We start from the raw sequence: 27,815 nt of genomic DNA, 5'->3' as shown, positions 1-27,815 counted from the left end.
CTCACCTTCACACTTTGTAAACATGAACACAAGATACCCATGGGCTGGGACTGGACCCAAGCACATCACTGGACGAACCTCTGACCAATGCCTCTTCTACAGGAGAAGATCCAATTTTCAAATAAAAGTTCTCTGTTAAATCTTGAAGCCTGGTATAGCAAGTAACTCATGTGCAAGATTACTGTCAATTCAGTCTCATTTGTAAAAAACAAACTACTCTTATATAGGAGCAATGATTAAGTTTTATTGCTTCAATTTCTGAGGATGACCTAAAAAGGACCAGCTTTGTAACTCCAAGGAACAGGAGTTTGAAGTCTACCATGGGCCTAATTGAGTATTATCACTTCCTATTCAGTTGAACTTAGCTCATCAGACATTTTACTACCTTTGACTCCACATGCACAAAGTAGGTGCTCGATGAATATTTGTTGCTGGACGAATTAGAAATTTATCACACTTGTCCCTAGAGGTTCCAGAGTCCCTGTCTTCTCCCAAGCTCATATTATTAATAGCAACATCAAGACATCTGAAGTGAAATTATTTTAAATATCACAGTCTTCTTCTATACTGACCATAGAGATTAAAGGCCTAAGGGATTTCCAAAAGAAATAAAGGCAATTATTAAACAGACATACAAAAAAAGTCTTCTCTCCAGCAATAATACCAGTTCCAGAATGAAAAGAAAATTGGAAATACTCTGTAAGACTCACATATGGTGACTGAGACTGCAAGTACGATTTCCAACAGGAGAATGAGGTGAATAACTCTGTTCTCACAAATTAACCATTATTTTCACTAATATGTAACCCATCTCTGCAAATGGTAAGGTCTAGGGGAAGTCTGCAATGACCCTGTCACTTAGATTTTTTTCATGACGCAAAGCTCAAATAGCACCAAATATCCTGTTTGGCCTTCATGAAACCACTGTTCTCTACTACTCTTTAAAAGTAGGAATCGGTATATCTTGGCAAAGATCAAGATCAAAGATCTAGACCCCTTCTCTTTCTAAGTCATATGTAAGTGCATCTCAAGATAGATATAGTTTATAAATGAGTCTCTGGAGCCTCTATGAAGATCACTCCATGTTGGAAAGTCTCTGTTTTTCATGGGAAATGTGAAATTGATCTCCATAGCTATCCTTGTATCTGGGCATAATTAAATGAGAATCAGAGAACTCCTCCCCAAAGAAAATTCATTTTTCCCTTTCTTCCTTTTTTAAATTTTTCATTTACTTTCAGTTTTACTACTTCCTTGCTTTTTTACACCACTGTAATTATCAATAGTTGCTTGCTGAAATTCATCAACCACAGTCCATGATGGTTATCAGGAGAGAAGCTACATCCAATAAGATTATCTAGGGCTTCCTTGGTGATGCAGTGGTTGAGAGTCCGTCTGCCGATGCAGGGGACACGGGTTTGTGCCCCGGTCCGGGAAGATCCCACAGGCTGCGGAGCAGCTGGGCCCGTGAGCCATGGCCGCTGAGCCTGCACGTCCGGAGCCTGTGCTCCGCAGCGGGAGAGGCCACAACAGTGAGAGGCCCGCGTACCGCAAAAAAAAAAAAAAAAAAAGATTATCTAGCACAATTTCTGGCACATGTCAAACACTCGATACATGTTACTTTTGCTTTTCTTCTCTTTCTGAGCATCAGTCTACAACTCAACCATAACTATTAATCAAATATTTGAACTTTGTCTTTCCTAAAAAACTACTGTGCTGCATGAAGAGTTGCATGTATATTTTTGTAATTTTATGTTCTGTTCAAAGACGCGATAGAAAAAAGATATTATTCATATAAGTTTTAAAAATATCAGCAATTAATTATGTTTTACATGATGTAAAATATCTATAGTGGAAAAAGGTTTATTTTCTAAAACTGTCAGTGAAGCAACTGCTACATACCTAATGTGAATGGAAGGGTTGACAGGGATAAAACTTCCACCTGAAATGCATTACCAGCAAGTACCTAGCAATCTTACCTCCTTACTTTAAAGATATGATATTACAAAGACACAATATTAACTGTGTCCCTCTGTGGTTATCCTCTCATTAAAATCTGTTCTAGTTTTCATAGGTCCTTTTGTTCTTCAACAATCACATTCTAGGAACTAACTCTGGCAACTGAAGTTTGATTCAGGAAAAACTATGAACGTCCACATTACTCATTCTCTCATTCATTCTTTCCATCCTTAGGTTCTGCCTTTTCTAATCTATAGCTTATGTGACCCACACAACCAAATTTAAGGAAAGTACCCATCCCAGGTTTCTACACGCATTCTAACACAATCTAGAATCTCATCCTCATAAAATCCAATTACTAAACAGTAAGATTCATGTGTTGCTCTCATGAAAATTTGTCCCACTTATTTTCTAATTCAGTAAAGCTACTGGTTCAAATGTGAAACCAGGTGAAAGAAAGATGAAGTCTTAGCTGGTTCCCCTGAGGGACTGTTTTGGAATAAAGCTTTAAGGGCTTCCACTTGACTCATACTTAATAGGCCAATGTCTCTTCTGCCTTCATGAGGAAAAAACGAAAACAAAAAAGTATCTGCTCTGATCAATAGTGTCACCAGCAAAGCCCATTAACAATTTCTCGGTAATAAAATAAAGTCTAACCTTTTTCTTTTCCTTTGTGCTCAAGTCAAGTTTCATTTGTTCACAGGGGGCCACATGCTGAGGCCTCACACCTGCCCTTCAGACCAGAGTTCCTCCTAAGAAACAACCGTGCCAACACCTTAGTTTAGGGACCCATGTGCAGAAGCGCCGAGCAGGACCCTCAGTTCAAGATGGCGGCGGCGGGCCATGTGCAGAGATGCTGCGCCAGGCACTGCGATCTGGAGCGTGAGCAGCACAGCTGTGCCGCCCCGGGGAGAACCCCACCCCCTCCTGCTGAGATCCTTGTAAAGCAGCCCCGCCCACGGGCTGTTGGGAGAGAGTGTGCTGCGTGTGCTCTAGAGCGGGAGCGCCCACCTTTCCATTCTCTCATCAGAGAACAAAGCTTTCCTTTGCTTCTGAACCCAACTCAGTCTCCTTCTGTTGGTTCAAGCTACACCAGGCAGAAGGTCCTTTATTGGGGACCGACTTGGGAGGGACTGGTAACAGTGGTATTTAGTCACGTGTACTTTTGTTTGGATTCCAACAAAGGTTTAACTTCCTTGCCTTCCCCCCCAACACACACAAAAAGATATTTAAACACTAGTTCATGATGATAAAATTAAATTTTACAAACGTAAAAATGAAGAAATGTCATTTGTAGCAAAAAATTCAAATTAAAAATTTTTATAGGTTTCATTATTTAATCTCTAGACAGAAGAATTTTTTTAATGCAATTTGTATCACAAGAGAATCTTGTTTTCTTGAAAAAGGACCTTTTTAAAATTCCAGGTTGAAGTACCACGAAATAATCAAGGTCTGCACATCACAGGTAAAACCCTTCAGCTATTATTGAAACATAAGTATAATTACACACTGGAAAAAGGTATTATCAGCAGAGAAAAGATGCCTTAAGTATTCTTTGTTTTTTTCCAAACTGATGGACACGAGTGAGCTCTAATATCATTATGTTTAGAAATGGCTTCATCCAGATCCAACTGTACACCATTAATGTTCACTTCCATACAGCCATTATAAAAGGCATTCACTGGTGTGGCACTGAATGGAACATCTGTAAAAACAGAATATTAAAATATGAGCCCAGGATTAGCATCTTACTTGCTTATAGTTAGAGGAATTATTCAGACTGCCCATTTCCAACCAAAATCTAATCCTAAAGGAAAAGTTAATAATGTAATTCTGTTCAATATATTCATATTAAGTGACTCCTGTGTATATAAGGTATTGTGCTTGGCACTGAATTCAGCATAGCATGAGTTCCTCTGATTGCGTAAACAGTTCCAGCCAAACCTTAGGTAAAGAAACATACTTTAAAAAGAGTAGAAAATAGCGTATTCTTCCTTGTGATGTTCTACTTTATTATTTCCTCTTTAAATCTGAACAATAGTTTAAGCATTATTACGTCATTTTTTCAACTCAAAATTATAGTTACTTGGAAATCTTTTTTAAATGCCACAATAAATATATCTCTTTTATTTTTGCTGGAATTCTATATTTTCCAACGAAATAGTGTCTTGCTGAGCATACGATAGCAGGTCGTGATAGGGAATTCACTTTTATGTAATGTTTGGTGTTCTGAAAAATAACAGTTTTAATAATACTTCAGTAAATAGGGCCTCTAGGCCTTTCTACACTTTACTCTCCTTATCAAACTTAATACTTAGGCGACACCCTTGGATTCCTAAGAACTGTGGTTCATCTTCAAAACATCCATCTCTCTACTTGCTTCCTCTTTTTTTGGCATCTCATCTCCATAAATTTTAATCCCAATGGATATTCTTCAGCCCTTATTCTTCCTCCTCAGTGTCTTATGCAAAAAAATATATATATATTTCAAATGTCCCACTTCTAACTTGCCAATGTAGTGAATAAGTCCATACTTTTCCATGGGCTCATAGCATTTTTTAAGAAAAACTTTCAAGTCTGGCTGACTATCATAGGTTATACCACTGTTATAAATATCCTCAGAATCATCTATTTCCCCTGATTTTCAATTCATAACATGCAATTTAACACATCTATTTTGCATAACAATCAATTTACCCATCCCATAGTTCACACTCTCAATGTCTCAATTTCCAGTTCTCCTCAATTTTTCCTCACTCTTTTTCTAAACACATCTTGCCTAAAGTCAGTTCTCAGTGCTGTTGCCAAAGTCCTGGAACCACTGAAATTCTGATATTTTCACTTCTTTTGAACTCTTTCATTGTTTGTTTGATTTCCTAAAATTGCATTCAACTAATTTGTGAATAAGGTAGTAGGTGGATTTCAATGCAGAATTCATTCATTTGAACTGTAATTTTACTTCCTAATAATTAATCACGTTAATGTAACTATGTATCTATATCTATCCATGGATCTATCAATCCATCGATTTATAACTTTTGCAGCCTATTTACTTCTTTTTTCTTTTTGTATATCTTGGCCGCGCCGCATGGCTGGCAGGATTTCAGTTCTCCGACCAGGGACTGAACCCGGGCCATGGCAACGAAAGCACCGAATCCTAACCACTGGACCGCCAAGGAATTTTCCTACAGCCTATTTACTTCTATTCCCCCAAAACCCAGATAAAATTTCCATATATGGGAAATGAACACACTGAGCAGTTAAAGTAACTTAATGAAGGTTACTAAAAGTCTAGACATCAAACTCAGAATTCTCCCCATGAGAATAGCATGCAAATGGTATTTGAAAATGCTTCTAAAAAACTTTCTGCCTCAATTTTTTTGTCATTTAAAGAAAAGTGTTGATGGCAATTTTATGTTTTCCAATATTAACTATTTTTCCTCCAGTTTTCCCCATCTTGGTAAATGGAATCTTCACCCATGCAACTGCTCATGCCAAATACCTAAGAGCTTCTTTCAATCATTAATTTCTATTAACTTTGTTTCTCACATACATCTCCAATCTATTCATTGTATAGTATCTCCACTGCCATCACCCTAGTCCAGCAGCCTCCCCAGCTTCCTCATCTGCAAAATGGAGATAACAATAGTACCTACCTCACAGGACTACTTTAAATATCAAATGGGTTGATACAATTGAAGCACTCTGAACAACGCACAGACTGTTTATTATACACTAAATATGAACGATGGCTGTATCGTTGTCACTACTGTTATTATTACTGCTTCTCCATCTGAACTACTTCAGTAGCCCCCAACTCATCTCATCCACTTTTGTCTCCCACCTGTCCATCTCCATCCATTATGCAGGGAAATTCTTTTAAACTTCATTATTGATTGACCACTTCCTTGTCTAAAACTTGTTAATGATTCTCAAGGCTCTAATAATAAGATGCATGACCCTGAACCAGGTCTACAAACCTCCCACCCACCCACCCATTTCACAGCCTCCTCTTGCAGTACCATACTCCTTGCCCAATGTGCTCTCACCATACTGGTCTTCTATATATTCCTCAAGCATGTCAACCCCTTTCCATTTTGCCATGGACACTTTTACCTGCATACTACTAGTTCCAGTCTCCACCCTCATCACCTGGTTAACTTCATTTAATCCTTCAAATATCAGATTTGTATCTTATTGCCTTCTTCAGAGAGCTTGTTCCTGGCCCCCATAACCAGATCAAGCCTCATTTTCAGGCTCTAATAGTAACCCCTACTTTTCTTTCATAGAAGTTATGAAATCTTTTTTTTATATTTTCCTAATCACTTGTTTAATATGTACCTCTGCCGCTAGATTGTAAAGGTCTTAAGAGGAGAGATCATATCCATTTGTTTATTGCTGTGTCCCTACTGCCTGAGACATAGGTTCTTAATAATATTGGGTGACTGATGGTTGAATTGAAGAATAAATATTAAACTCAGAAGATAACTGTGAGGATAAAATGAAATAATAAATCATTTCTGGCTAGGATAGTCAAATGCAGCAAAGCTTGGTTAGTTTCAGTTTACCATTAAATAAATTAAATAAAAATGTACCAATAAAATGTTCATGCAAACCCCCAGAAAAAGAATAATGGATACTGGAATTTTCTCTTCCCTTCTGATGCCCCTTTACTCTAACTACATATGCTGTATATATATATAGATAGATAGATAGACAGATAGATGCTGTTTTACTACAATTACATATTTAAAATACTATCAATTTCATTAAAAATATACTTTTTAAAACTGAAGAAAAAGTAAGAAGATACCTGGAAGGCCACCCAAGTAAGTGGCCACTGTTTCTTTCATTGCTTTGTTCAAGATGGCAAATTGTCTTTGAAAGTCTTCAGAGTGGAAGCTGTCTTTTCTATTTTGAGTCAACAGCTCCAAATTGTTTCTGTTGACTCTGATTTCCAGAAGGGATTGTTGATTAGAGCACAGACTTAGGGCCTCTATCCGAGCTATTACCATATTTTCAACAGATACCAGGATATCCTGAAGAACAGAGCAAAGACTCAATATAACAAGTACTAACGTTAATGCTGCTTAAGAGAGACTTTAGTTTGTGAAATTCAAAAACAGAATTTCAATGAGGTGGGGAAAAGTATGATAGAGCTTTCAAATTTATTTAAATGAAAAAACTACTATTATCGTAATCATAATTTTAAAATACACATTAGTTTTAAAAACTCCAGGTTTAGCTAAGATGTACATGTATAGCAGGTTCCGAAAATTCAATAAACTAACAGCATTGTCTCACTAACAATGGGAACCAAAGTAGTGTCTTAAGCAATACATTTCTGTTTATGAGCCTTCCTAATTTCAAAACCTACATATGGAAAGGAAGGAGTTGAATCATTCTTTGTTGGGGAAAAGTCTTGGAAATTTTGAAGTGCTTTAGTAAGCACATGCCAGCAAGACTGAAAGGTTTATTTGTGCCACACAAGAAATCCTGTAGACTTGGGACAAATTTTATGAAGTCTCTGAGAAAGAAAAACCAGGATTGCCAGCAGTAAGTTACACAGTATTTACCAGAAGTTTCTCTCTATATATATATATTTTTTTTTTTTTTTCTGAACTTTTCAAACTGCTGATACACTAAATTACTCAACTTGTTGAGAGTCATCTATATATCTAGCTTCCCGGCGTGTAGAGGAAATATAAAAAGAGAGAAAAAATAAAATCAAAATGAGGGAGACGGTTGTTATGATGCTTCCCAGATGGTAGAAAGATAGTCTGAAGTGTTTACTTAGGAATCCAAGATACCAATGCTAAATGAAGCCTATACTTCCCAAATACAGCTTAGCTGAGGAAATCTGTTACTGTGTTATACACATGCATATCCTGAACTCAGGAAAAGTCAGCTGAGAAAATGTTCCAGAATGATCAATATTATGTGGAATAATGTTATGAAACGTTGTTCACAGATCATAAGAAGGCAATCTGACACACCAAAAAAAAAGGGGGCTGTGGCCATGAAGACAAACACAGAAAAGATAAAATAAATATCAAAGACATGGCACTTGTTAACCTCCTCTACCGTGTGAATGTAGTGTTGAAGGCAGGATTTCCATTTTGCTTAAAGAACAAAACAAACAAGCAAAAAAAAAAAGCTGAAACCCAAATGTAGCAAGCTCCTGTGGTCACTGGAGACAAAAGCTCAGCAGGATCTTTTTAGGTTGCTTAAAGTTAACCATCAGAAACTGCCCCCATCCATCCTTTAAGTGGCAAATAGCATCCCTTTTGATCACTACAGGCATTATTCAATTATATGTCTCTTTCTAAAAGCCACAGAGAGCATCCAAGCCAACCGCGGCACAAACGAAAGCTGCTTGCTGTAACTTGGAATCCCCCCACTGTGGATGACACAAGGACAGAACTATTAGCCTCTAATAGAAGTTGAATAATACAGATCTGATAACTCTCATGTTTTCTTTTATCCAAGAGTTTTTTCCTGTGCTTTCTCCTAATTTCAAGGCAGAGTTGCCAGCAGGAAGCCAAATAGACTGGTTTTAGTTTTCTGTAGTCTTTCCTAATTTACTTATGGGAGAAAAAGATTAAGAGTGCCAGAAAACACAAAACATTATAATTAGGCACTGAACATTTCAGAGTGGATTGCAGTCAGACTCACTTCTATTTTGTTAATACATACAAATTCCCATGATACTTCAAAGATTCTGAATAAGGGCAGATCTCTGGGTACTCAGAGAAGACTCCAAGCAACCTTTGTGTGAGTCTGCCTAATCGGAGCTATAGATGCAATAGGCTTTTCCATTCCCCCCTCCCATCCCTTTACTTCTTGGTTCAAACCTTGGAAATAAGCCAGCAAAAAAGTAACAATGATGAATATTTATTGAATCTTTAATGATGTGCTAGAGGCTGTGCCAAATAGCTTATATAAGTTATTTAATTTTCAAAATAGCACTTTGAGGTAAATACTGCAATTTTATCCATTTTACGGATTAAAAAAAATTACAAACCAAGGATCATAAAGGTTTAAAGTTACCTGAAGCTCTTCAGTGGCGGAGTCCACCAAGGACAAGGCAAAGGGCACTGTGTTACTGGAAACCAAGGCCAACATAACACCGGTGCCCGACGATGGGCGAATATTCAAGGACACGTTTACTTGCCAAGCCTCAGGATTGGATACATTCTCTGTTTAAACAATGAAACAGAAGCAGGATCAATGTCCTCCTAAGGTGCACCAGAAGGAATTAAGTATAATCTTATCAATACTCAAAGCCATCTTTGTGTGATACTAAAGATTTTAGTCCTCTTTTTCAATGATCTATATAACCAAGGCACAACAGAGCAAAAGAAAAACAGTTTTCAAGGCAGGCAAGAAACACAGATGGAGCCTCATCCTTTTGTTCTTCTTCCTACAACAGAATTCTGGATTGTGGTGTTCAGGATTACTACGATTTTTTCCATTTGCTCTTTAATAGCTCTTCCTTCTGTCTTATATATTCTCCCATGGTCAAATCTCAGAGTGGTTGTATTTTAAAGTACACATTAGAAGAAAGTTCAACACATTTATTGTACTATTTCTGAGGGAAAATTTGGGTATAGCTGCCACCCCCCGCCCCACTTCTCTTCCATATAGGGGTCAGATTAGAGCAGTGGGAAAGCAAAGTATGATTTCTATACATAGGGGTGTGGGATGGTGTAATGGTAGAGAAATACTCTGAAGTCAATAGTTAACTTTGAAATTCTAATAGGAGCTCTTGTGTGATTCTCTTATCATAATACTTAACATTCTTTCTCTTAATTACTAGGTCAATTGTCTACCCAACTAGAGTGCAAGCTCTACATGTCTCTATCATCACTGTCTTCCTCAGCAGTCCCTTAACAAATATTTATTGAATTAATATGATTTCAAAATAGTTTGATTTCTGAAAATATTAGTTTACAATCTGAATGCAGTCTTCGTCATTCAACATAAAGTAATGTACAACAATAGCCCAAATACTACTTGGAGGCTTTAAAAAGGTGAATGTGAATGGAGAAAATAATTTTCCTTTGACAAGATGTTCTTCCATTTAGCCACATCTAATACTATAACATTTTTCACTATAATCCTTTAATTCCCACGCAAGAGAAAAAAAATGCATATAATCATTTTGAAGTAAGTAAATTTACTCTAAGATATTAACAAACTCAAACTAAAATGAACATGTAAATGTACAGAAATTATAATGTAACATTAAATATTAATTATAAAGTAGGTCACTTTCATATTACCTGTGAAATAACTAATTACTTATGAAAGTAATTTCTTTCAGGTGCAATAAAACTCTTATTTTCATTTTCTTTCCAGAGATTTCTTTTTGTCCTTTGAACAAATTGTGGGCCTAATTTTTGCCTATGTCCAGTCATCAACTCAATTTAAACTTTTTTTTTAAAAAAAATACCTTCATATACAGACAGAGCTAAAGTTAAAGATGTATTAATTTATGTTAGGAAACAGAAAGCACTAGTGTAAGATGCTTTCTTAAAACTGTAGCAATACTTTTTAAGGCTGAAAATAAAAAATTTAAAATATGTTTTTTTCTTAAATCAGAGATATCAAATCAACACTAAATTTATAATACAAACTGTTAGTAGCTCAAATAATGAACTCCTAAAACACAAAAAAACAGAGACGCCAATAAAATAATTAAGATACACAAATACCTAATAAACATATGGTGAGATATTCAACTTCAGTAGAAACTGGGATAATAATTAGAACTACAAGATTTAATTTTTCAACTCTCAAATTAGAAACAAATCCCAAGCACAAACTTTCTTCTCTTGGTAAAAGTACAAATTGATAAATCATCTTTGGAAGAGAATCTGATTGAACAGTAGGAATTATACCTTTGCATAACCTTTGATGGAGAGAATCTGAGATTCTCTCCTACAGAATTAATCACATGAGGGTACAAGGATAAATGTCCAAGGATATCCCAGAAGTATTATTTGTAAAGGTAAAAACCTGGGGTCGGTTTGGCAAGAGTTCCTGTTCCTATTAGACTATAGAAAACTGCGGAGAGTACTCGTTCCCATTCTTAAAACAACAAAAGACCAATTATCTATATAAGTACAACTTTTCTTGAACTATCACCAAGAGCCGAGGTTGCAGAACAACTGACTAGAAACCTAAAGGAAGACAGATGCTTCGAGGGAGAAACAGGAGGAGAGTACTCTCTTACCCAAGGCAGACAAAAAACACTATACAATTTGGTAAAAAGCATGTAGGTAAAAATCTTAACAAAACGCTAAAGTCCAAGTAGGGGCTGGTGTGAGAATATAGAAGCCAGGGAAACTGCAAACACATGGGAAATTCATACCCATTCAAAGGATCTTACTGGGTGCTCAAGAGAAAAACTGGGAGAAGAGAAAGAGATTAGAGAAAGTTTCCTTCCTAGTACAAGCCCAAGGGGAGAGGAACAGCAAACTGCAGGAAAGGCACAAAGTCTCACCCAGATCATTCTTTGTCTGCTCTAAGCAAGACTTAAAGCATTAGGGGAAAGGCAGCAAAACCTTGTTGCTGTTAGGTCACATCAAAGTCCCACTGCACCTACAGATTAGGGAATGAAAACAGCAAAAAACAAAACAACAACAAAAAATCATTTACCCTGGGGAAGGAGCAGGAATACACCTTGAGTCCTGACCATTAGATATCTCCCTTACTGGTGGGCAGGAGGGGGGACAGTGGAAAGTCCATACCCCTGAGACACAGGAATGTTAACACCTGTCTAAGACTGAATCTGCACCAGAACATTAGAGAATGCTCCTCTGACCCCCAGACCCCTCTAAATTGCTAGCAAATGTCAAGTAACAACTAAGAGCACTTCTGAGAGTGAAACAAGACCAGAGAGAGACACTTTCTTGAGGCAAATGAAAGCAATATCTAAAGCTGAGGGTGGATCAGTTATTAAGAAAAATCCTCTGGCCGCTACCCTAAGCACAAGGTATATTAAAGGAATTTGAAGGGTAGTCATGGAAACAAGAAAACCGAAGCAGCTCAATTCTTGACTAGATTGATTCAAGTCCCCTCATTAAGTGTCTAGCAAAAGGAGAGCTGTGCTCATCTCCAAATGTAAATATTATTTATCTCAGTCTCTACTGTTTTATCTGACACCCACCTTTAAACAAAAATTATTAAATGCAGAAGGAAGCATGGAAAAATGACCCACAGTCAAGAAAAAAAGCAATCAATATGACCAGATTTAGATATGACACAGATATTGGAACTGTCAGACAAGGAATTTAATTATGGTTAATAAGTTGAAGGCTTGGGTGGAAAAGATGGACAACACGCATGAACAGATGGGAAATTTTAACAAAGAGGTTGATATTTTAGGAAAGGATTAAATGGAAATGCTAGAAATAAAGATGAATACCTTTGATGCATTAATCAGTAGACTCAATACAACTGAGAAACTGGTGAACCTTAAAACAGGTAAATTTAATTTACCCAAAATTAATCAGATTATGTGCCATGTTGTTTAAATAACAACATAAGCATATTCAACTCCATTTTTTCTCCCAATATACTTGGAAAAATTCTATTAAAAATATATAACAGTATGAATAAGCCTAACACAGTATGAATAAGCCTAACACTATATCTGGCACATAGTAAGTACTCAACAATGTTTACTGAAGGAATTATTGCTGTTTTTTAATGAATACATTTAAACAGTAATGAGAAAAGAAAGATAAAATGGGAAATCACTTACTATAATCTATGCTAAATTGAGCAACTCCAGAACCAGGATAGTAGGAACCCTTCTCCACAGTGACAAGACAATGCTTATTTTGTTTTTCTTGAATGATCTCCTTTACTCCTGAAGCTCCTTGATTCATCAAATTCCAGCCTCGAATACATCCATCTAGACGAGGGTTAATCTAACAATTTAAAATATAGATCAATGAAAGCATTTTAAACTTAAAAAAGACAGACTCATAAATGAAGTGGCTTAATTGATTATAAGATATAGGTTTTCATTTAGAGGCAAAATTCTTTCTTTGATGACATTTTAAAGTATTTAACATATTTTGAATTTTATCTAAATTTTGTTCAAGGTGTCCTTCAGATGGACAGTCTTTTTCAGTAAAAGTGAGCTTATGCCATCAGAGACCTCCACTGGGATCCTAGTGATTTTTAACACCTCAAGCCCCACCTGCCTCTTCTGCATCATCCAGCACTAACTCTTCTGCTCTCGAGTTCCATATATGCTTCTAGCTGTGCCCCTGAGTTCTAAGCTGCTTTCTGTTTTTCTTTAACTGCATTTACAACTAGGTTTGTCTTGTCGTCAGATACTAAGCCTCTTCAGGAACAAAAGTGTTTGCATTCTTCAGTCTCACCAAAGCAACCAGCCACATTCAAGACATGCAGCCATTTCATAAATAGTTGATTCTTTTTGAATAATTTATTTTACTTTTTAAATGTCTTGATTTATCAATTTCAAAGGACAGGTATATTCACTCTGACATGAGTTAACTAATTCAGGTTTTATATCATATCACAGAAATCTTTTAAAAGCTAAGGTAACTGAAAGATGGATACAAAATGGTCAATATTTAAGTTAAATCAGCAAGTGTAAAATTGGCAGACCCATGACTTCAAATGAAAAATTTAAAACTCTTCAAGGTCATTGATTAGTCTCCTTCATGAAACCTTTTCCATGGTAGTTAGTCAAATACCACATACAGAAAATCATCTGTTATATCTAACTTCAATTTATGACAGGCTGCAGTTATATTCCCACCAAAAATTTTTCTATTTAAAACATTCCACTTCATGTGCTATCCTTATCTCCCAAATTTTAGTCCTAAAACAGACCTAAGAAAGGTCTTTGACAGGCTTCTACAAAATCATGTAATTTTGGACTCATATATGTATTTATATGTTTAATGGCTGAGTATGGACTATTATAATGTTAACGTTGAACTGATACTCGGAGAATTTTTGAAAATCTACTTCTCCATGAGTAATGCTGGGAATTTAAATAGGCTCAAAAACACTACATTCATTTTCTTATTTCCTTAATATAATTTCAAAGGTTGATAATGTTATTTTTCCATGTTCAATTCAAGTTTTCACAGTTGGTATGTTCAACAAAATAACTTCATTTGACTCTCAGAAAAACACATTTTCAAATCTATTACAGATGAAGGAATTCATCCATGATGAACGATATAAGCTTGGATCCTTACCGGTCTAATGAGTGCATTCTCCACTTTCCGAGGTATTCCTGCAAAGTATACTTTGGTTTCTAGAAACCCATTGGTAGGCTTAAAAAGGCTTTCAGGTTTATTTATATTCATTACAGCTTCTTTAGCTATTTTTACACTAATACTCTGTTCTAATTCTTCCACGGAGACCTATAATTAAAAAGACAAAAATTATCAAACAACCAAACATTACTGCATTTCATTTGAAACACCACGATTGAAAAATCCTGTTATTATTCCAGTATATAATTTTCCAAAGTAATCATTTTACTGTACTTGTTAATTTGTTCCAATACATTTGAAATGTCACATTAGTATAAAGGTGATAAAAATGTGTTTTAGTGTGGTAATTCTTGATCGAAAATTAAATCAATACCATATTTTAAAGTTTAAAAATCAATATTTTTCTATTATATTTAAACACCCATTTATAATATATATCTTTCAACACCAGTGTGCCATAAAATTAACAGTTTAAAAAAAGAAAGTGGGGGCTTCCCAGGTGGCACAGTGGTTGAGAGTTCGCCTGCCGATGCAGGGGACGTGGGTTCGTGCCCTGGTCCGGGAGGATCCCGCATGCCGCGGAGCAGCTGGGCCCGTGAGCCATGGCCGCTGGGCCTGCACGTCCAGAGCCTGTGCTCCACAGCGGGAGGGGCCACGGCAGTGAGAGGCCCGCGTACTGCAAAAAACAAAATCTTAGAAAACTTTTAAGTGCCCTTATTTTGCATTTGTCTGATAGTATAAATATGAAATCAATAAGGTAAATAAAATTTTAATATAAATTAAGAGAAGTTAGTACATTCAGTATTCTGTTCATTATGCACAAATTATATTTTATTTCAAAATTCAAAAATAGTTGAGGTCATAAGAAAGCACATTAAATTAAATTGGTTTTTTCCAATTTTGAAAGTAGTTTGGATTTCTAAAAACGGTTGGAAGTAGTGGTAACCAACAATTAAAAAAAAAAAATCTTCCCTGGACTTCCCTAGTAGCCCAGTGGTAAAGAATCCCCCTTCCAATGCAGGGACCGAGGGTTTGATCCCTGGTCGGGAAACTAAGATCACCACATACTGCAGGGCAACTAAGCCCAGACGCCACAACTATTGAGCTTGTGAGACTCAACAAGAGCCCACGTGCCGCAAACTACAGAGCTCACGTGCTCTGGAGCCCGCGAGCCACAACTAGAGAGAGAAAACCCGCGCGCTGCAACTAGAGAGAAGCCCGAGCGCCGCAACGAAGAGACCGCGTGCCTTAACAAAAAGATCCCACATGCCTCAACATAGATCCCGTGTGTCGCAAATAAGACGTGTTGCAGACAAAAAAATAAGGAAAATAAATAAATAAAATAAATAAATATTTTTAAAAAAAATCTTCCCATAAAGGCAATTTGAAGAACCATTGCTGCAATCTCCTTATGTAAAACTGTAGGACTCTAAATGCAAACTCTTCGTTTACTTATCAATCAGGGAAGCCAAACAATAGGCATATTAAAGCACTACTACGGGAAGGAAAAATCTATGCTCTAAAGTAAATAAAATAAATTTGGTAACATTTACAGATTTAAAGTTGGTCAAGGCTCTGTCCTTAATATAACCAGTCACCATCATTTTATTCTAATGATTATTCCCTCCTTGAAAGATGTTCTTAACTTAGCCTCAAGGACCTCCGTCTGGCTTGCTTCTCCTCACACCCCTTCTCAGTCTTCTTTGCTGGATCCTCTTCTTCTCAACCTCTATAATAAGCCCCAGAGTTCATCCCTCTAGTCATGCAAATATTTTTAAAGGGGGCTTTATTGCCCCACTCTAGGGCAAATTTGGGGGTGGTGGGCACTTTTAGTTTTCACAGTAAGTGGTATGCTGACATTGCAAGATGCTAGACACACCCTGCAATATGCAGGATAGTCATGCAAAATAAATAATAAAATATCCAATATCCTACAAATTTTCTGAACCTTCCTAGTAGATATTCATGTAGGGTATACTCATGCTTATAATTACCTGTGCTTGTGTGTAATATAAACACTAAATATCTGTTGTACCACTTCAGCATTCACTGAATTTTTCAAGAATGTAATAATCTTGTAAACAAAGAAGAGACTGATGTTTGTTTTGTTTGGATCTTTATCAAGATTTTCTCACCATTTTGTAAAATTACTATTACTAGTGGCAATACCATTTATGCACTTATGGTTTTTCAGTTGCCAATACAACACCCCCAAGCATGTCTTCAGTTGTAGCTTTCATGTTATTCTATGTATAGGAGTAAGCTTTGACAAATATTATACTTGAACTTGAGCATTTACATATGGGAATACATATTACTTTCTAAAAATTATTTTCTTTTTTATATAATAATTAGAGCATTATATTGGATGTGATAGAGTTTAAAATGACAGATTGACAATAACCAATCTCAGGGCCTTTAAAGCCCTCTTTATGCTGAATACCAAAAAGTTTTTATCTACCTTAAATTGAAAGCTGGACCTTAAAAATATATACAGAATCTGACCACTTCTCACCACTCCCACTATCAACACTCCAGTCAAAGCTGCCATCTTCTCTCCACTGTGTTATTGCCATAGTCTCCTAACCCCACATCCTATTCTGTCCTTACTCTCTACTGTCTAGTTTCCACAAAGCCATTAGGTCCTAACCAGGATTATCTTTTAACATGCAAATTAGATTATGTCACTTCTCAAAATCATCTAAGTTAGCCTAAGACTCTGTATTTGCTGTTCACGTGACAGAATTATCTTCCCCCCAAAAGTTCTCCAGTCTTGTGTCCTCAAGTCTCTTTCTAATGTAATCTCATCAGAGATGGCTTTCCTGATTCCATATGCACACTCACCATCATCATTCTCTATTGCCTGGCCTTGCTTTTCTTTTTTCTCATAGCATTAATCACTATCTGGCATGTCTATTTGTTGATGCATTTGTGGTTTTCATCTCACCACCACAATGCAAGCTCCATTAGAGCAGGGACTTTGTTTTATTCACTGTTGTATCCCCACCACCTAGAAGAAGGAATAGCACATAAAGTGCTCAATAAATATTTTGTTGAATAAATGAAATTATTATACAAATTATATATTTCCCACCAATATTAGGATTATACCCAACTATGAAATATAATAATCACTTACAAAGTAGCAATATTTATTCCTACAGGTTGTAGCCATTCTAATGACTTAATCATTACACATTCAATTTTTTAAATCTGAATTACAAAACAATTCTGTAATATGCTTTAATTCTAATTTCTTATTTTTAAAGTATTTTATTTAAAATTTAAAAATAATCCATAGTCCAGTTTACAGATTAATTTAACTTAACCACTTTGTCATTAATTAAAATTAAAATACTTATTTAAAGTATTTATTTATTTGAAATAATTTCTGTGCTGCATAAATTTGTTTGAAACAGTATATAATTCTTTAATAAATCATCAGGATTAAAAGCTAGTAAAACTACCATGCTCGGGGACGTAAAATGCATAAATTGTTACAATATTGAATTACAATTTAAAGAAAAACAGCCAGCACCAAGTTTATTACCAGAGTCAAGTTTTTCTCTGACTTGCTTATTGTTCTTAAACTTTATTTTTTATATAAACTTGTATTCAGTTTATAGAGGGAGATTTTAATGTAAGTGTTTTAGTTAAAACATGGGCATATCATTAAATAATAGTTTCTTTTTAACAAGAATCATAAACATAGGAGACAAATAAATGAAACTGAACAGCTACCTTCCATCCATCCCGAATCCTGTCTCTTTTTATTTATTTATTTTTTTGCAGTACGCGGGCCTCTCACTGTTGTGGCCTCTCCCGTTGCGGAGCACAGGCTCCGGAAGCGCAGGCCCAGCGGTCATGGCTCACGGGCCCAGCCGCTCCGCGGCATGTGGGATCTTCCCGGACCGGGGCACGAACCCGTGTCCCCTGCATCGGCAGGCGGACTCTCAACCACTGCGCCACCAGGGAAGCCCTCGAATCCTGTCTTTAATACTATCACTCATGAACAGTTCTTTAATAAACACTACTTGCAACTCATGATAATTTCACAGATAAATATTTACCTTCTTCTTTATACATATTATATCCTACCTAGAAATTTATCTAAATTCACCTTCAAACAGCTGATATTTTCAATTTGTATAAACTCATTAGAAAAAATTCTGTTCACTCTGTTTTGCTGCAAAAGTGATTTTAGCAGTTTTAGATAGGTGATTTAGGGACGTTAGGCATTAAAATGTATTCTGCAGCACATTGGAGGTATAGCTGTATGCATCAAATATTCTAGATAGAGATATAGTAGGAAAGATGTAGTAATAAAGATACACTAATAAGCATTAGAAGTCAGAGAATTTTAGTGACTTCTCTGACAGTTGCATTTGATCTTGTGAAGACACTATTCTTTTAGAGTTAGGAGCCCAAAATCCATGGCTGCCAAAAGACAGACAGCCCCCTTTTTGGTGAACCATATCTGCACCCAACTGTTCTTTATTACCACCTTCCTGTAACATATTTCACATTATATTGTATTAGTTCATAAGGCAGCATCAGCTACTAAACTGTGAGGTACTAACCTCGAGCAAGGACAAACTCTTGCTATAGTTTTAGAGCCTTGAACTCAGGGATGTAGCACTTTAAACATGCTCACTAAAAGCTTATTGCGTATATGACTGCAAGAGTGGATAAATATAAGAATGAAATAATTTAGTGATGACTTTACATGGCTGCTCAACATGGACCTCTTGTCAGTTCCCACAGGCTTAGGTAGTGTCTGTTTGGGGCACAACATTCTTCTCTCTGCTCTTCTCTGCTGAAAGTAGCATTGATTTAATTGCAGAAAGGAATTCTCCCCTCTGTGGACTAACAGTAATCCCTTCTCCAAGTAATTCCTTCTCCAAGAAAAGTTCCATTTTAATACAGTAAATTAAAGTGCTGTTCTTGATTATTAAAATAAAGACTCACTTTTAGGGATTATCTAAAAATGCTAGTTTCTAAGCACTATAATTGGTACCAGCTAGTGTATCCTGTTTGTACAAACTGATTATACCTACATGATAATATTTAAAATTAAATTAAATTTTTTATTTTGCTACTATGTGTATTTCTCTTTTACATTAAAAATATTGATGGCTATCCAGTGTAGTTGTCCTTGATCAGTGTTGTCTTAGAATAACCCCTGACCTATAGGAGCAATATCACTGTTCACCCAGTGACAGCCACTAAAAAAGGTAAAAAGTTAAGGACAGAGTAGTTGTCTTTAACGAAGCAAATAACTGAAAACAACTTCAGTTATGGGAAATCTGCAATATATTGAGAGATAATAACTTCTCAGGCTGTTTCAGGGATTTACAGCATGTAGAATATACTTCACACAACATCAGATAAACCCAAAATTATTTTGCTTTGGTATCACTATTAAAAAAATGATCAATGATTTTATACAAATTGCATCAAAGTGGAAAGATTCTTCATGAATTCAGCAAAACGTACCATATTCCATAAACCATCATTAATAACTTTGCCTCCAGTTGTGACTTTGGCTGTATATTCATTCTTAAACTGAATTTCAATCTTGCCCTCACGAAGTGCAATCAGGAACCAAGCTGAGTGATCAGAAGATTCTGCATACAGGATAACACCTTCTGAATCGTATGTCCGGAAATCAAATTCAGCTGAAAATCTAAACAATGGACAAAGAGAGAGACTTAATAGTAAGAAATATTGAAGACTATGTTATTCTTTTTTTTTCTTGTACTGGCAAACAGCAATACGTTGAAAGAGTCAACTCTTTCCCTGGAAAAAATAAAAGAGAAGGGCAGGACTAAGCTGTTCTTGTATTATCTCTGGCTCCATGTGTGTTTAAAATCAAGTTATTATACCTTCTTGCTTATTCGTGGAATCTTTTTTCCCAATGAAAAGATGCTTTGATAATTTTTCATCTTTTGGCATTTGTTTTGAAGGCACTCTTTAAAATGCTGGAATACTCATGTACAAATATTAGGCATATTGTCTCTCTCCTGGAGCCTTTTATACACTATGTAATCTGACATTAAGATTCCTTTTTTTTTTTTTTTTTTTTGCTGTATCCATACGTGATTAGTAAAAGATGTTACAATTCCATGATTGAAGTTTATCCATCAAAAACATATTTTCCTATGATTTCATATATGTCAGGAAGGAATCACTCACAGAGATACACAAGGTAGTATCTGGATGATTGCAAGCTTAATTAAGACTTCATGTGTGGTAAAGGAAGGTAAAGTCAAAGACTTTTAAATGTATCTGTTCATTTAATTTCAAAAGCTCTCCCAAACTCTAATTGCATAAATTACTATACTAGAGTACATGGAAGGAGAGCTTAAAAGATATAGTCATGCGTTTGGGGCTATCTGAGCTCTGATAACACCTGTTGCTGTTAAGACTCTGCACATATATGTATGTAGCTACTACAGGGGAGGAAAAAATCTTAAGTATGCTGGACTAAAAAATAATATATATCAATTCAGTGCCCTTAGGATACTTTAATGAGAATTAGCATTAAAGTTTCCAAGGAACCAGCAAAGCAAAATGACTGAAAAAAGATAAACAGGGAATAGGAAAAATAGTTGTATAACTATTAGTCATCTGAGTTAAGTTAAATTAAAGGTAATTTAAGTTAAAAAATCAAGAATTCAGATAATTACTAAATAAGGCAAGAAAGAATCCCACACTCTTTCTTATTCCACATATAATAGTATAGTGATAGAGGCACCACTTGCAGTGGGGCACAAATCTACCTCAAATGGAACAAAGAAAAAGTGATAGGGCTTCCCTGGTGGCGCAGTGGTTGAGAGTCCGCCTGCTGATGCAGGGGACACGGGTTCGTGCCCCGGTCCGGGAAGATCCCACGTGCCGCGGAGCGGCTGGGCCCGTGAGCCACGGCTGCTGAGCCTGCGCGTCCGGAGCCTGTGCTCCGCAACGGGAGAGGCCACAACAGTGAGAGGCCCGCGTACGGCAAAAAAAAAAAAAAGAAAAAGAAAAAGTGATAGAATAAACTTTCTAGTCTTTAGAATTCCAAGAAAATATTACAAAGAGGTAAATGTGGAGTAAAGTATGTTGGGTAGATAACAATGTAGTAGGAATTTACTGAACTCATATTAAAAAGAACCATTTTGCTTCGAGTAGGGACTTCTATTCTCTTTCATATTCATCACATTTTGCTGATGTGAAGCATTATTATCTTGCCAAAATCCAAATCTATGTACTCTCAGGATCTTATAGAAGTTCATCCTATTATGGAGATAATTTCCTTCTCTTTGTAAAATCATGCTAAACCAGTCATTCAAAGAGTCGTGTTCTGCACATTTTCTGTCTGGAATACATCAGCATACTGACTCATTATATTGGGGAACAATTCGTTCTTTTTCAGAAGTATTGTAGAGTGAAAAAAAGTGAATCTGCTAACTTTGGGGTAGGGTAAGTATTTGATCATAGGAAACAGAGCTGAAGGAATTTGCAAAAAAAGAAAAAATAAATATAAAAGTGTTAGCTGTTCTTTGTGTTCGTTACACAGGTGGCAGCTTATAAAAATTCATCAAGCTTACATGTAAGATACATGTATATTTCTATGTGTATATATATATATTTATAATACTTCAATAAAAAGTTTAAACTAAACAAATAATAAACAAATAAATACTGAAAGAAATAATTGATCCAATTTGATCCAATGTTACAGCCCAAGCATTTGTGAATTGTGAAAAATGAATACCTCTGAAAGTGCCTGAAAGTATGTAATAATGAACTCTCCTCTCTCATTCTCATTACTCTCATAGCAAGGAAAGGTTGTCTACAATCAAATCACTAGAAGATATTATTTGCTCTGAGATGTTAAAGGGGAAAACCACAACTTGGGGGAAACGAGAGTGTCAAAAGAGCACAATTAAATCAGTGAATAAATTTCAATGTTCCTTAATGGTAAAATTTCTATGGATTGAGTTGAATTATTTAATGAATAATCACTAATATATCTAATGAATTAAATATTCATGCTTATCTAATTAAAATATTTTAAAATTTGTACTCTATAATCAGTCTCAAATGTTTCCTTTCCATTATTCCAACAAAATTCTGAAATTCTTTTCCTAGTTCCAACAATGTATGGCTCTGAGAAAATTTGATAATTAGAGTCATGACTCAAAAATATAAGAAATTACTCCCTCCCAAAAGTCAGCCTAACTACAGGAACGACAGATAAAGTACCCAGATAGTCAACTAAAATCATGCGATGCATTCCTTTAAAATACTACTTAAGCAATCATATATAGTTTCCTTAATAATTATGAATATAACTATATTCTAAAAGCAGTATTTTGAATATTTCTCATTACTTAATTTTTAACAACATGTATAAAGAAAGAAAATTTCACAAATACATTAAATCTACTTTCCCAGCTTCTTAGTAAATATGTATTCACTAGAAAAGGAAGAACTATGGATTAAGATAAAATGATCATTGGAGAAAATCAGCCTAGAACGACCCCAAATGATTCAAGCATGAAAATTACGTGTAAAGATAAAAATGAACTTTGGGGTACCTCATATCATCTGACTGATAATATACCTAACTTATCTGATAATAAAATTTCATACATTTTAAACCTTTCAGTCACTTCTTTTCTTATGTCCTGACCTGCTTATCTCTAGAAATTATCATTGACATTGGTACCTCACCTGGTGATTTCCGGCAAACGAAATTTTAAATACAAAACAACCCCTACAAACTGCTCTGCCAAGTAAAGCAATTCATAATTTTTGTCAAGGTTCAAAGGAAGACACACTGGAACAGCCTGGAGAAAAGGCAACAAAACAAACAAAAAGCATAGGTTACTGCTTGGTGTTTGTGTCAGGGTATCATCTTTTCTCTATTTCCTAGTGTTCTTGTCAAATGTATCCTCTGTGATACACTAAAATAAATTAAGAACACCCATGGTAATAATAAAGCAATATCTTTTACTTCCTTGTATAGTCCATCAGTATAATCTCCAAGAATACACGTTTTAAAGTCTTATTAAGCCAAAATTTTTCTGAGCAAAAATTTGCTATCTAGATAGTAAAGGGAATGCTGGAAAACCGGAATGGGTTAAATATAAAGTAAGATATCACTGTAATCTCCAAGGAATTCACCAAAAAAAAAGTGATTTAGAGTCATCTGATGTAACATCAAGGTTTTTTTCCTTCTAAGAGCAAAAACAAATATTAAAATGGAATGGTTTTTAAGGGAGAAGTTCTTGGGCATACATACAGGGATATTCTGGGGGGAACTGTGTAAACAGCACTGTATTAAATCTAAGTCCAGAAATAATATCTCATTTCCTCTTAGAACTTCCATAAATCTATTCCAAGGTAGATGGTAATGTGTAACTACAACAAATACTGAAATAATAGAAAACCAAATTACAAAGTAGACATGAACACAATACAGTCCAATGAAGTACTACCAACGTTATTACGTATGCCAACTAGCTTACCTTACTTTTCTTTACCAAGTAGGTGGCATAACATGAAATGTTACATTTTTTGGACATACACAGCTTTCTCTGGGTAGCAGATAAAGAGGTATGTGTAAATTCATGATTAAATCATTATTTAGTTTAGGGCTTTTTTTACTATCTGCTTCATAAGCATTTGAAATTTCACTTTAACTTTTAAAAATTAAAAGAGATTCAAGAATTTGACTAAAGATCACTAACATGTGATCCTTATTTAGGAAAAAAAAAAAAGAGCTTCAAATGTTGACCTATTTATTACAATGGAAGAAGAACTAGAACCTACCCCCAACATTCAATTTCTGGATCAATTATGAATTGAATCTTAGTAACTAAAAGCAATTTTGAGAGATACAAATTAACAAAATTGACCTCTCTGAATTTCCATATACTTAAACCCCAACTAAATCCTACTCTGACAGAGTTGTTTCCACCTGAGATTTTATGAGCACTCTTGCAAGTACTAACATGCCTGCGGCATGATCAAACTTGTCAGAGTGAGATAAAGAAAAGCAGACACTGGAAAATGTTTTCTCTAAAGTTCTATGAAAGACTTTTTTCTCACAAAGAGGAGTATAAACCTCAGCTTTTCTTAGTTTCTTAAATAAACATACACTTTGCATTTTATAAATGTACAGGCTATACAGATGAGCACTCTCTGAACTGTGGCCCTGCAGCTTTTCTTTTTTTTAATCCAGTCACTAATTATCCACAATGTTTACCACTTACATGACCAAAATTAGTAAAATGGACTGTGACTCATAGCCTGCTTTGAACTATAGCAGTTATAATAGACATCTGTATTCTCTTGATTTACCTCAACTGTGTGGAAATAAGTACCTGGTTCTTTCATTTTAAAAAAGAGGTGGGAAGGTTAGCCTTGCAAAATGTTACCTCACAACTCTTCTGGTCTTGAGCAAGTTTGAATCCTTTCTTCCCATCACAGTAACAAGAGTAACCTCCAGGGTGATTGACACAAAGTTGAGCACACATGTTCTCAGAGCATTCATCCACATCTGGGGTAAAAGAGAACATAAATTTTAATATCTCCTAAATGTTCAATCTCACAGAAGAAGGACTATGTTGATTTTAGTATGAGATAATCAATGATAATAAATCCTTTGTGAAAGAAATTCCTTTGACATCAAATCACATTCCTTTGACATCAAATCACAAATCACTTGCCACGGAAATTTAAGTGAGTTACAAGTGTAATTTCTATTTATATACCTGACCAACAAATTTAATGAATAACTCTCAGTAATTAATAATTAATAAAGATATAACAATTATACTAATTTTATGATTTTGAAGAAAAAAAGACTGAGAATCTCCATGTAACTGTCACATCTGATCATATGAATTCCATTGACACTACTTCTTAACTCTTTGCTTTGAAGAAAAGAAAAGGAAGGGAAGGGAAGGGGAGAGGAGGGGAGGAGGAGGGAGGGGAGGATAGGAAGATAGGGAAGGGAAAGGAAGAAAAGATCCCTTTTAATTGAAGGTTAATGTAATTGGAGATTAAATGATCATATCAAGAAAATTTAACTTTCCATAATGCAACGATTACTGGCGACAATAAATTTAAGGACATATATTTATTTCTTATGTAAAAAAAACAAAAAACCTCACTGTGCTATTACCTCCCATACTGTGAAATCTTCTATATGGTCCCTGTTCCTACTCCATATTTTAAGAAAATCATTCTTGAAAAGCTGTAATAAGATACTTCAGCTAAAGTACACTTCAGAGCTAGCTACCTACAATCCTTGACCTTTTTGATGAATACACCCTGTGATCTTTGAAAATTCCCAAACTCAAATACTATTATAGCATATAAGTTCTCCCTTAAAATGTCTTAAAATAGACCTCCCCAAATTAGTGAACCCTCAGTACCATAAAAATTGAATAGTATAACTAGAGGAATAAAGTAATATATATTTATATATAAATATATTTACATTTTCACATTTACATCTTTTTAAAAAAATCTGTCATTCGTTGAATATAACTACAATATTGATGATGAAGTTGGATAATAATAAGTCTGCAAATGCTTAGGGCTTACTACAGTAATTTCCACCTGGAGTGGTGGGAGAGTAGAAATGGTGGGTTGGGGGGATATTTTTCAGTGAGTGCATAAGGTTATAACACACCAAAATCTCAAAAGGAGTACAAATAGTTGAAAACAAAACTATTCTAAGATTATCATCAATTTAGGCAAACTCATAGAGGCAGAAGTAAGTTGGAGGTTATCAGGGGCTGGGAAAGGGAGGAGGGGGAATTTATTGCTTAACAGTTACAGAGTTCTGTTTGGAAAAGTTTTGGAACAGATATGGTAATGGCTGCATAACTGTGTGAATGTAATTAATGCCCCTGAACTGTACACTTAAAAATGGTTAAAGGGCACATCTTATATATATATTTTGCCACAATAGAAAAATTATTGATTTGATTAGTTTTAGTCATGGTATTAAATTCATTTTGAAATTTTAAAAAATTCAAAGGAGATAATTTATATATATCCATGCTTTTTAAAAAAATCTCTCTAACACAGTGGTCCCCAACCTTTTTGGCACCAGGGACTGGTTTCGTGGAAGACAATATTTCCACGGACGGTGGGGGGATGGTTCAGGAGGTAACGTGAGTGATGGAGGGACATGGGGAGCGGCAGATGGAGCTTCGCTTGCTCACCCGCCCCTCACCTCCAGCTCTATGTATGGCCTGTTCCTAACAGGTCGTGGACTGGTGTAGGCCCGGCCGTTGGGGACCCCTGCTCTAACACATCTAAGCTACCTGAGGCACACATGGCAGCACCACTGGAGCCAAATGAAGTAATCATAAGCTCCAAGGGGCTCTCCCAAAACCACAGGCACTAACATTACTAATCAGTACTTCTTAAGGTTTTAGAGCTTGGTTATCATTTGGTTATGAAGAGACTTTCTTTTACATGTATTTAATTATAATAGAACTAGGTCAGTTACTATTTTACAATAAAAGGCACACTGATATATGCACAGAAAATCATTGAAAAGCTTGGTATAAAACCGAAGGTTTCTAACCACCCTTGTTGTAACACCCACATGATTTTTAAATTTGCCTTTCTTTTTGTGCGTGTGTTCTTCCTTCGAGCTAGAAGTTCTTTTTATCTTTGAATATTATAAAATGTGCTTTTTCCCTGGTGGCACAGTGGTTAAAATCCGCCTGCCAGTGTAGGGGACACGGGTTCAGTCCCTGGTCCGGGAAGATCCCACAAGCCGGAGCAACTAAGCCCGTGCACCACAAGTACTGAGCCTGCGCTCTAGAGCCCGTGACCCACAACTACTGAAGCCCGGGCGCCTAGAGCCCGTGCTCCGCAACAAGAGAAGCCACCACAATGAGAAGCCCACACACCGCAATGAGGAGTAGCCCCAATTCGCTGCAACGAGAGAAAGCCCGTGCACAGCAACGAAGACCCAACGCAGCCAAAAGTAAGTAAATAAATAAATAAATAATTTAAAAAATGTGTTCTTTTGCTTCTATCATATATGGGAGGTCTCCGATTCATATACAGCTTAGAGGGCCAATCAGATTGCATACTACTAAAGAACCAATGCTTCTCATATCAAATCAGGGTGCAAACACCCTCTTCACCACCAATGACACCACCAGAACTTTACCTTCACAAGACTTTGATACGGGATTGTATCTGTAGCCTTCAGTGCATTCACATTCAAAGTCTCCTGGGATGTTCTTGCACACAGCTGTGCCACAAATGCTTGGCTTCACAGAGCATTCATCCACATCTATAAATGAAACCAGTATATTAAAAAACATTTTTCCCATACCAGAAGATACTAGCAAAGACCCCTTGATTTGTGTTTCCTGGATCTAGTTTAATATATCTAATGAGACAACAAAGTGGCCTGGGAATAACAAAATATTAAATCTATCATCATATATTAGTTCACTAAATATGACTTCTTTATACAAATACATAGGGAATTTGATTGATGGTTGCTATTTCCTTTGTAGTCAGGTAAAAGAAAAAAAAGCACTTTTTTTCCTTATCTAC

The 27,815-nt window shown here is 35.8% G+C and overlaps 1 protein-coding gene across 1 annotated transcript in view; it reads right to left on the bottom strand.

Annotated features, from left to right (window-relative positions):
- Positions 1 to 3,184: 3,184 nt before the first annotated feature.
- The window catches only part of PROS1 (protein S), a 55,663-nt gene continuing 31,032 nt past the window's right edge, over positions 3,185 to 27,815 (bottom strand). The window contains exons 7-15 of the mRNA XM_004272635.4: positions 27,421 to 27,546; positions 24,656 to 24,777; positions 22,947 to 23,062; positions 19,725 to 19,914; positions 14,208 to 14,375; positions 12,728 to 12,896; positions 9,007 to 9,155; positions 6,770 to 6,995; positions 3,185 to 3,661 (exon numbers count right to left, since the gene is read on the bottom strand). Of these exons, the coding sequence (XP_004272683.2) occupies positions 3,501 to 3,661; positions 6,770 to 6,995; positions 9,007 to 9,155; positions 12,728 to 12,896; positions 14,208 to 14,375; positions 19,725 to 19,914; positions 22,947 to 23,062; positions 24,656 to 24,777; positions 27,421 to 27,546 (1,427 nt within the window). The 3' untranslated portion in view covers positions 3,185 to 3,500. The remainder of the gene's footprint in view (positions 3,662 to 6,769; positions 6,996 to 9,006; positions 9,156 to 12,727; positions 12,897 to 14,207; positions 14,376 to 19,724; positions 19,915 to 22,946; positions 23,063 to 24,655; positions 24,778 to 27,420; positions 27,547 to 27,815) is intronic.

The sequence above is a fragment of the Orcinus orca genome, chromosome 5 (assembly GCF_937001465.1).
Source record: "Orcinus orca chromosome 5, mOrcOrc1.1, whole genome shotgun sequence".
Taxonomy (NCBI): Eukaryota; Metazoa; Chordata; class Mammalia; order Artiodactyla; family Delphinidae; genus Orcinus; species Orcinus orca.
The sequence above is the reverse complement of the archived record's forward strand: the minus strand, read 5'-3'. Positions and strand labels throughout refer to the sequence as shown.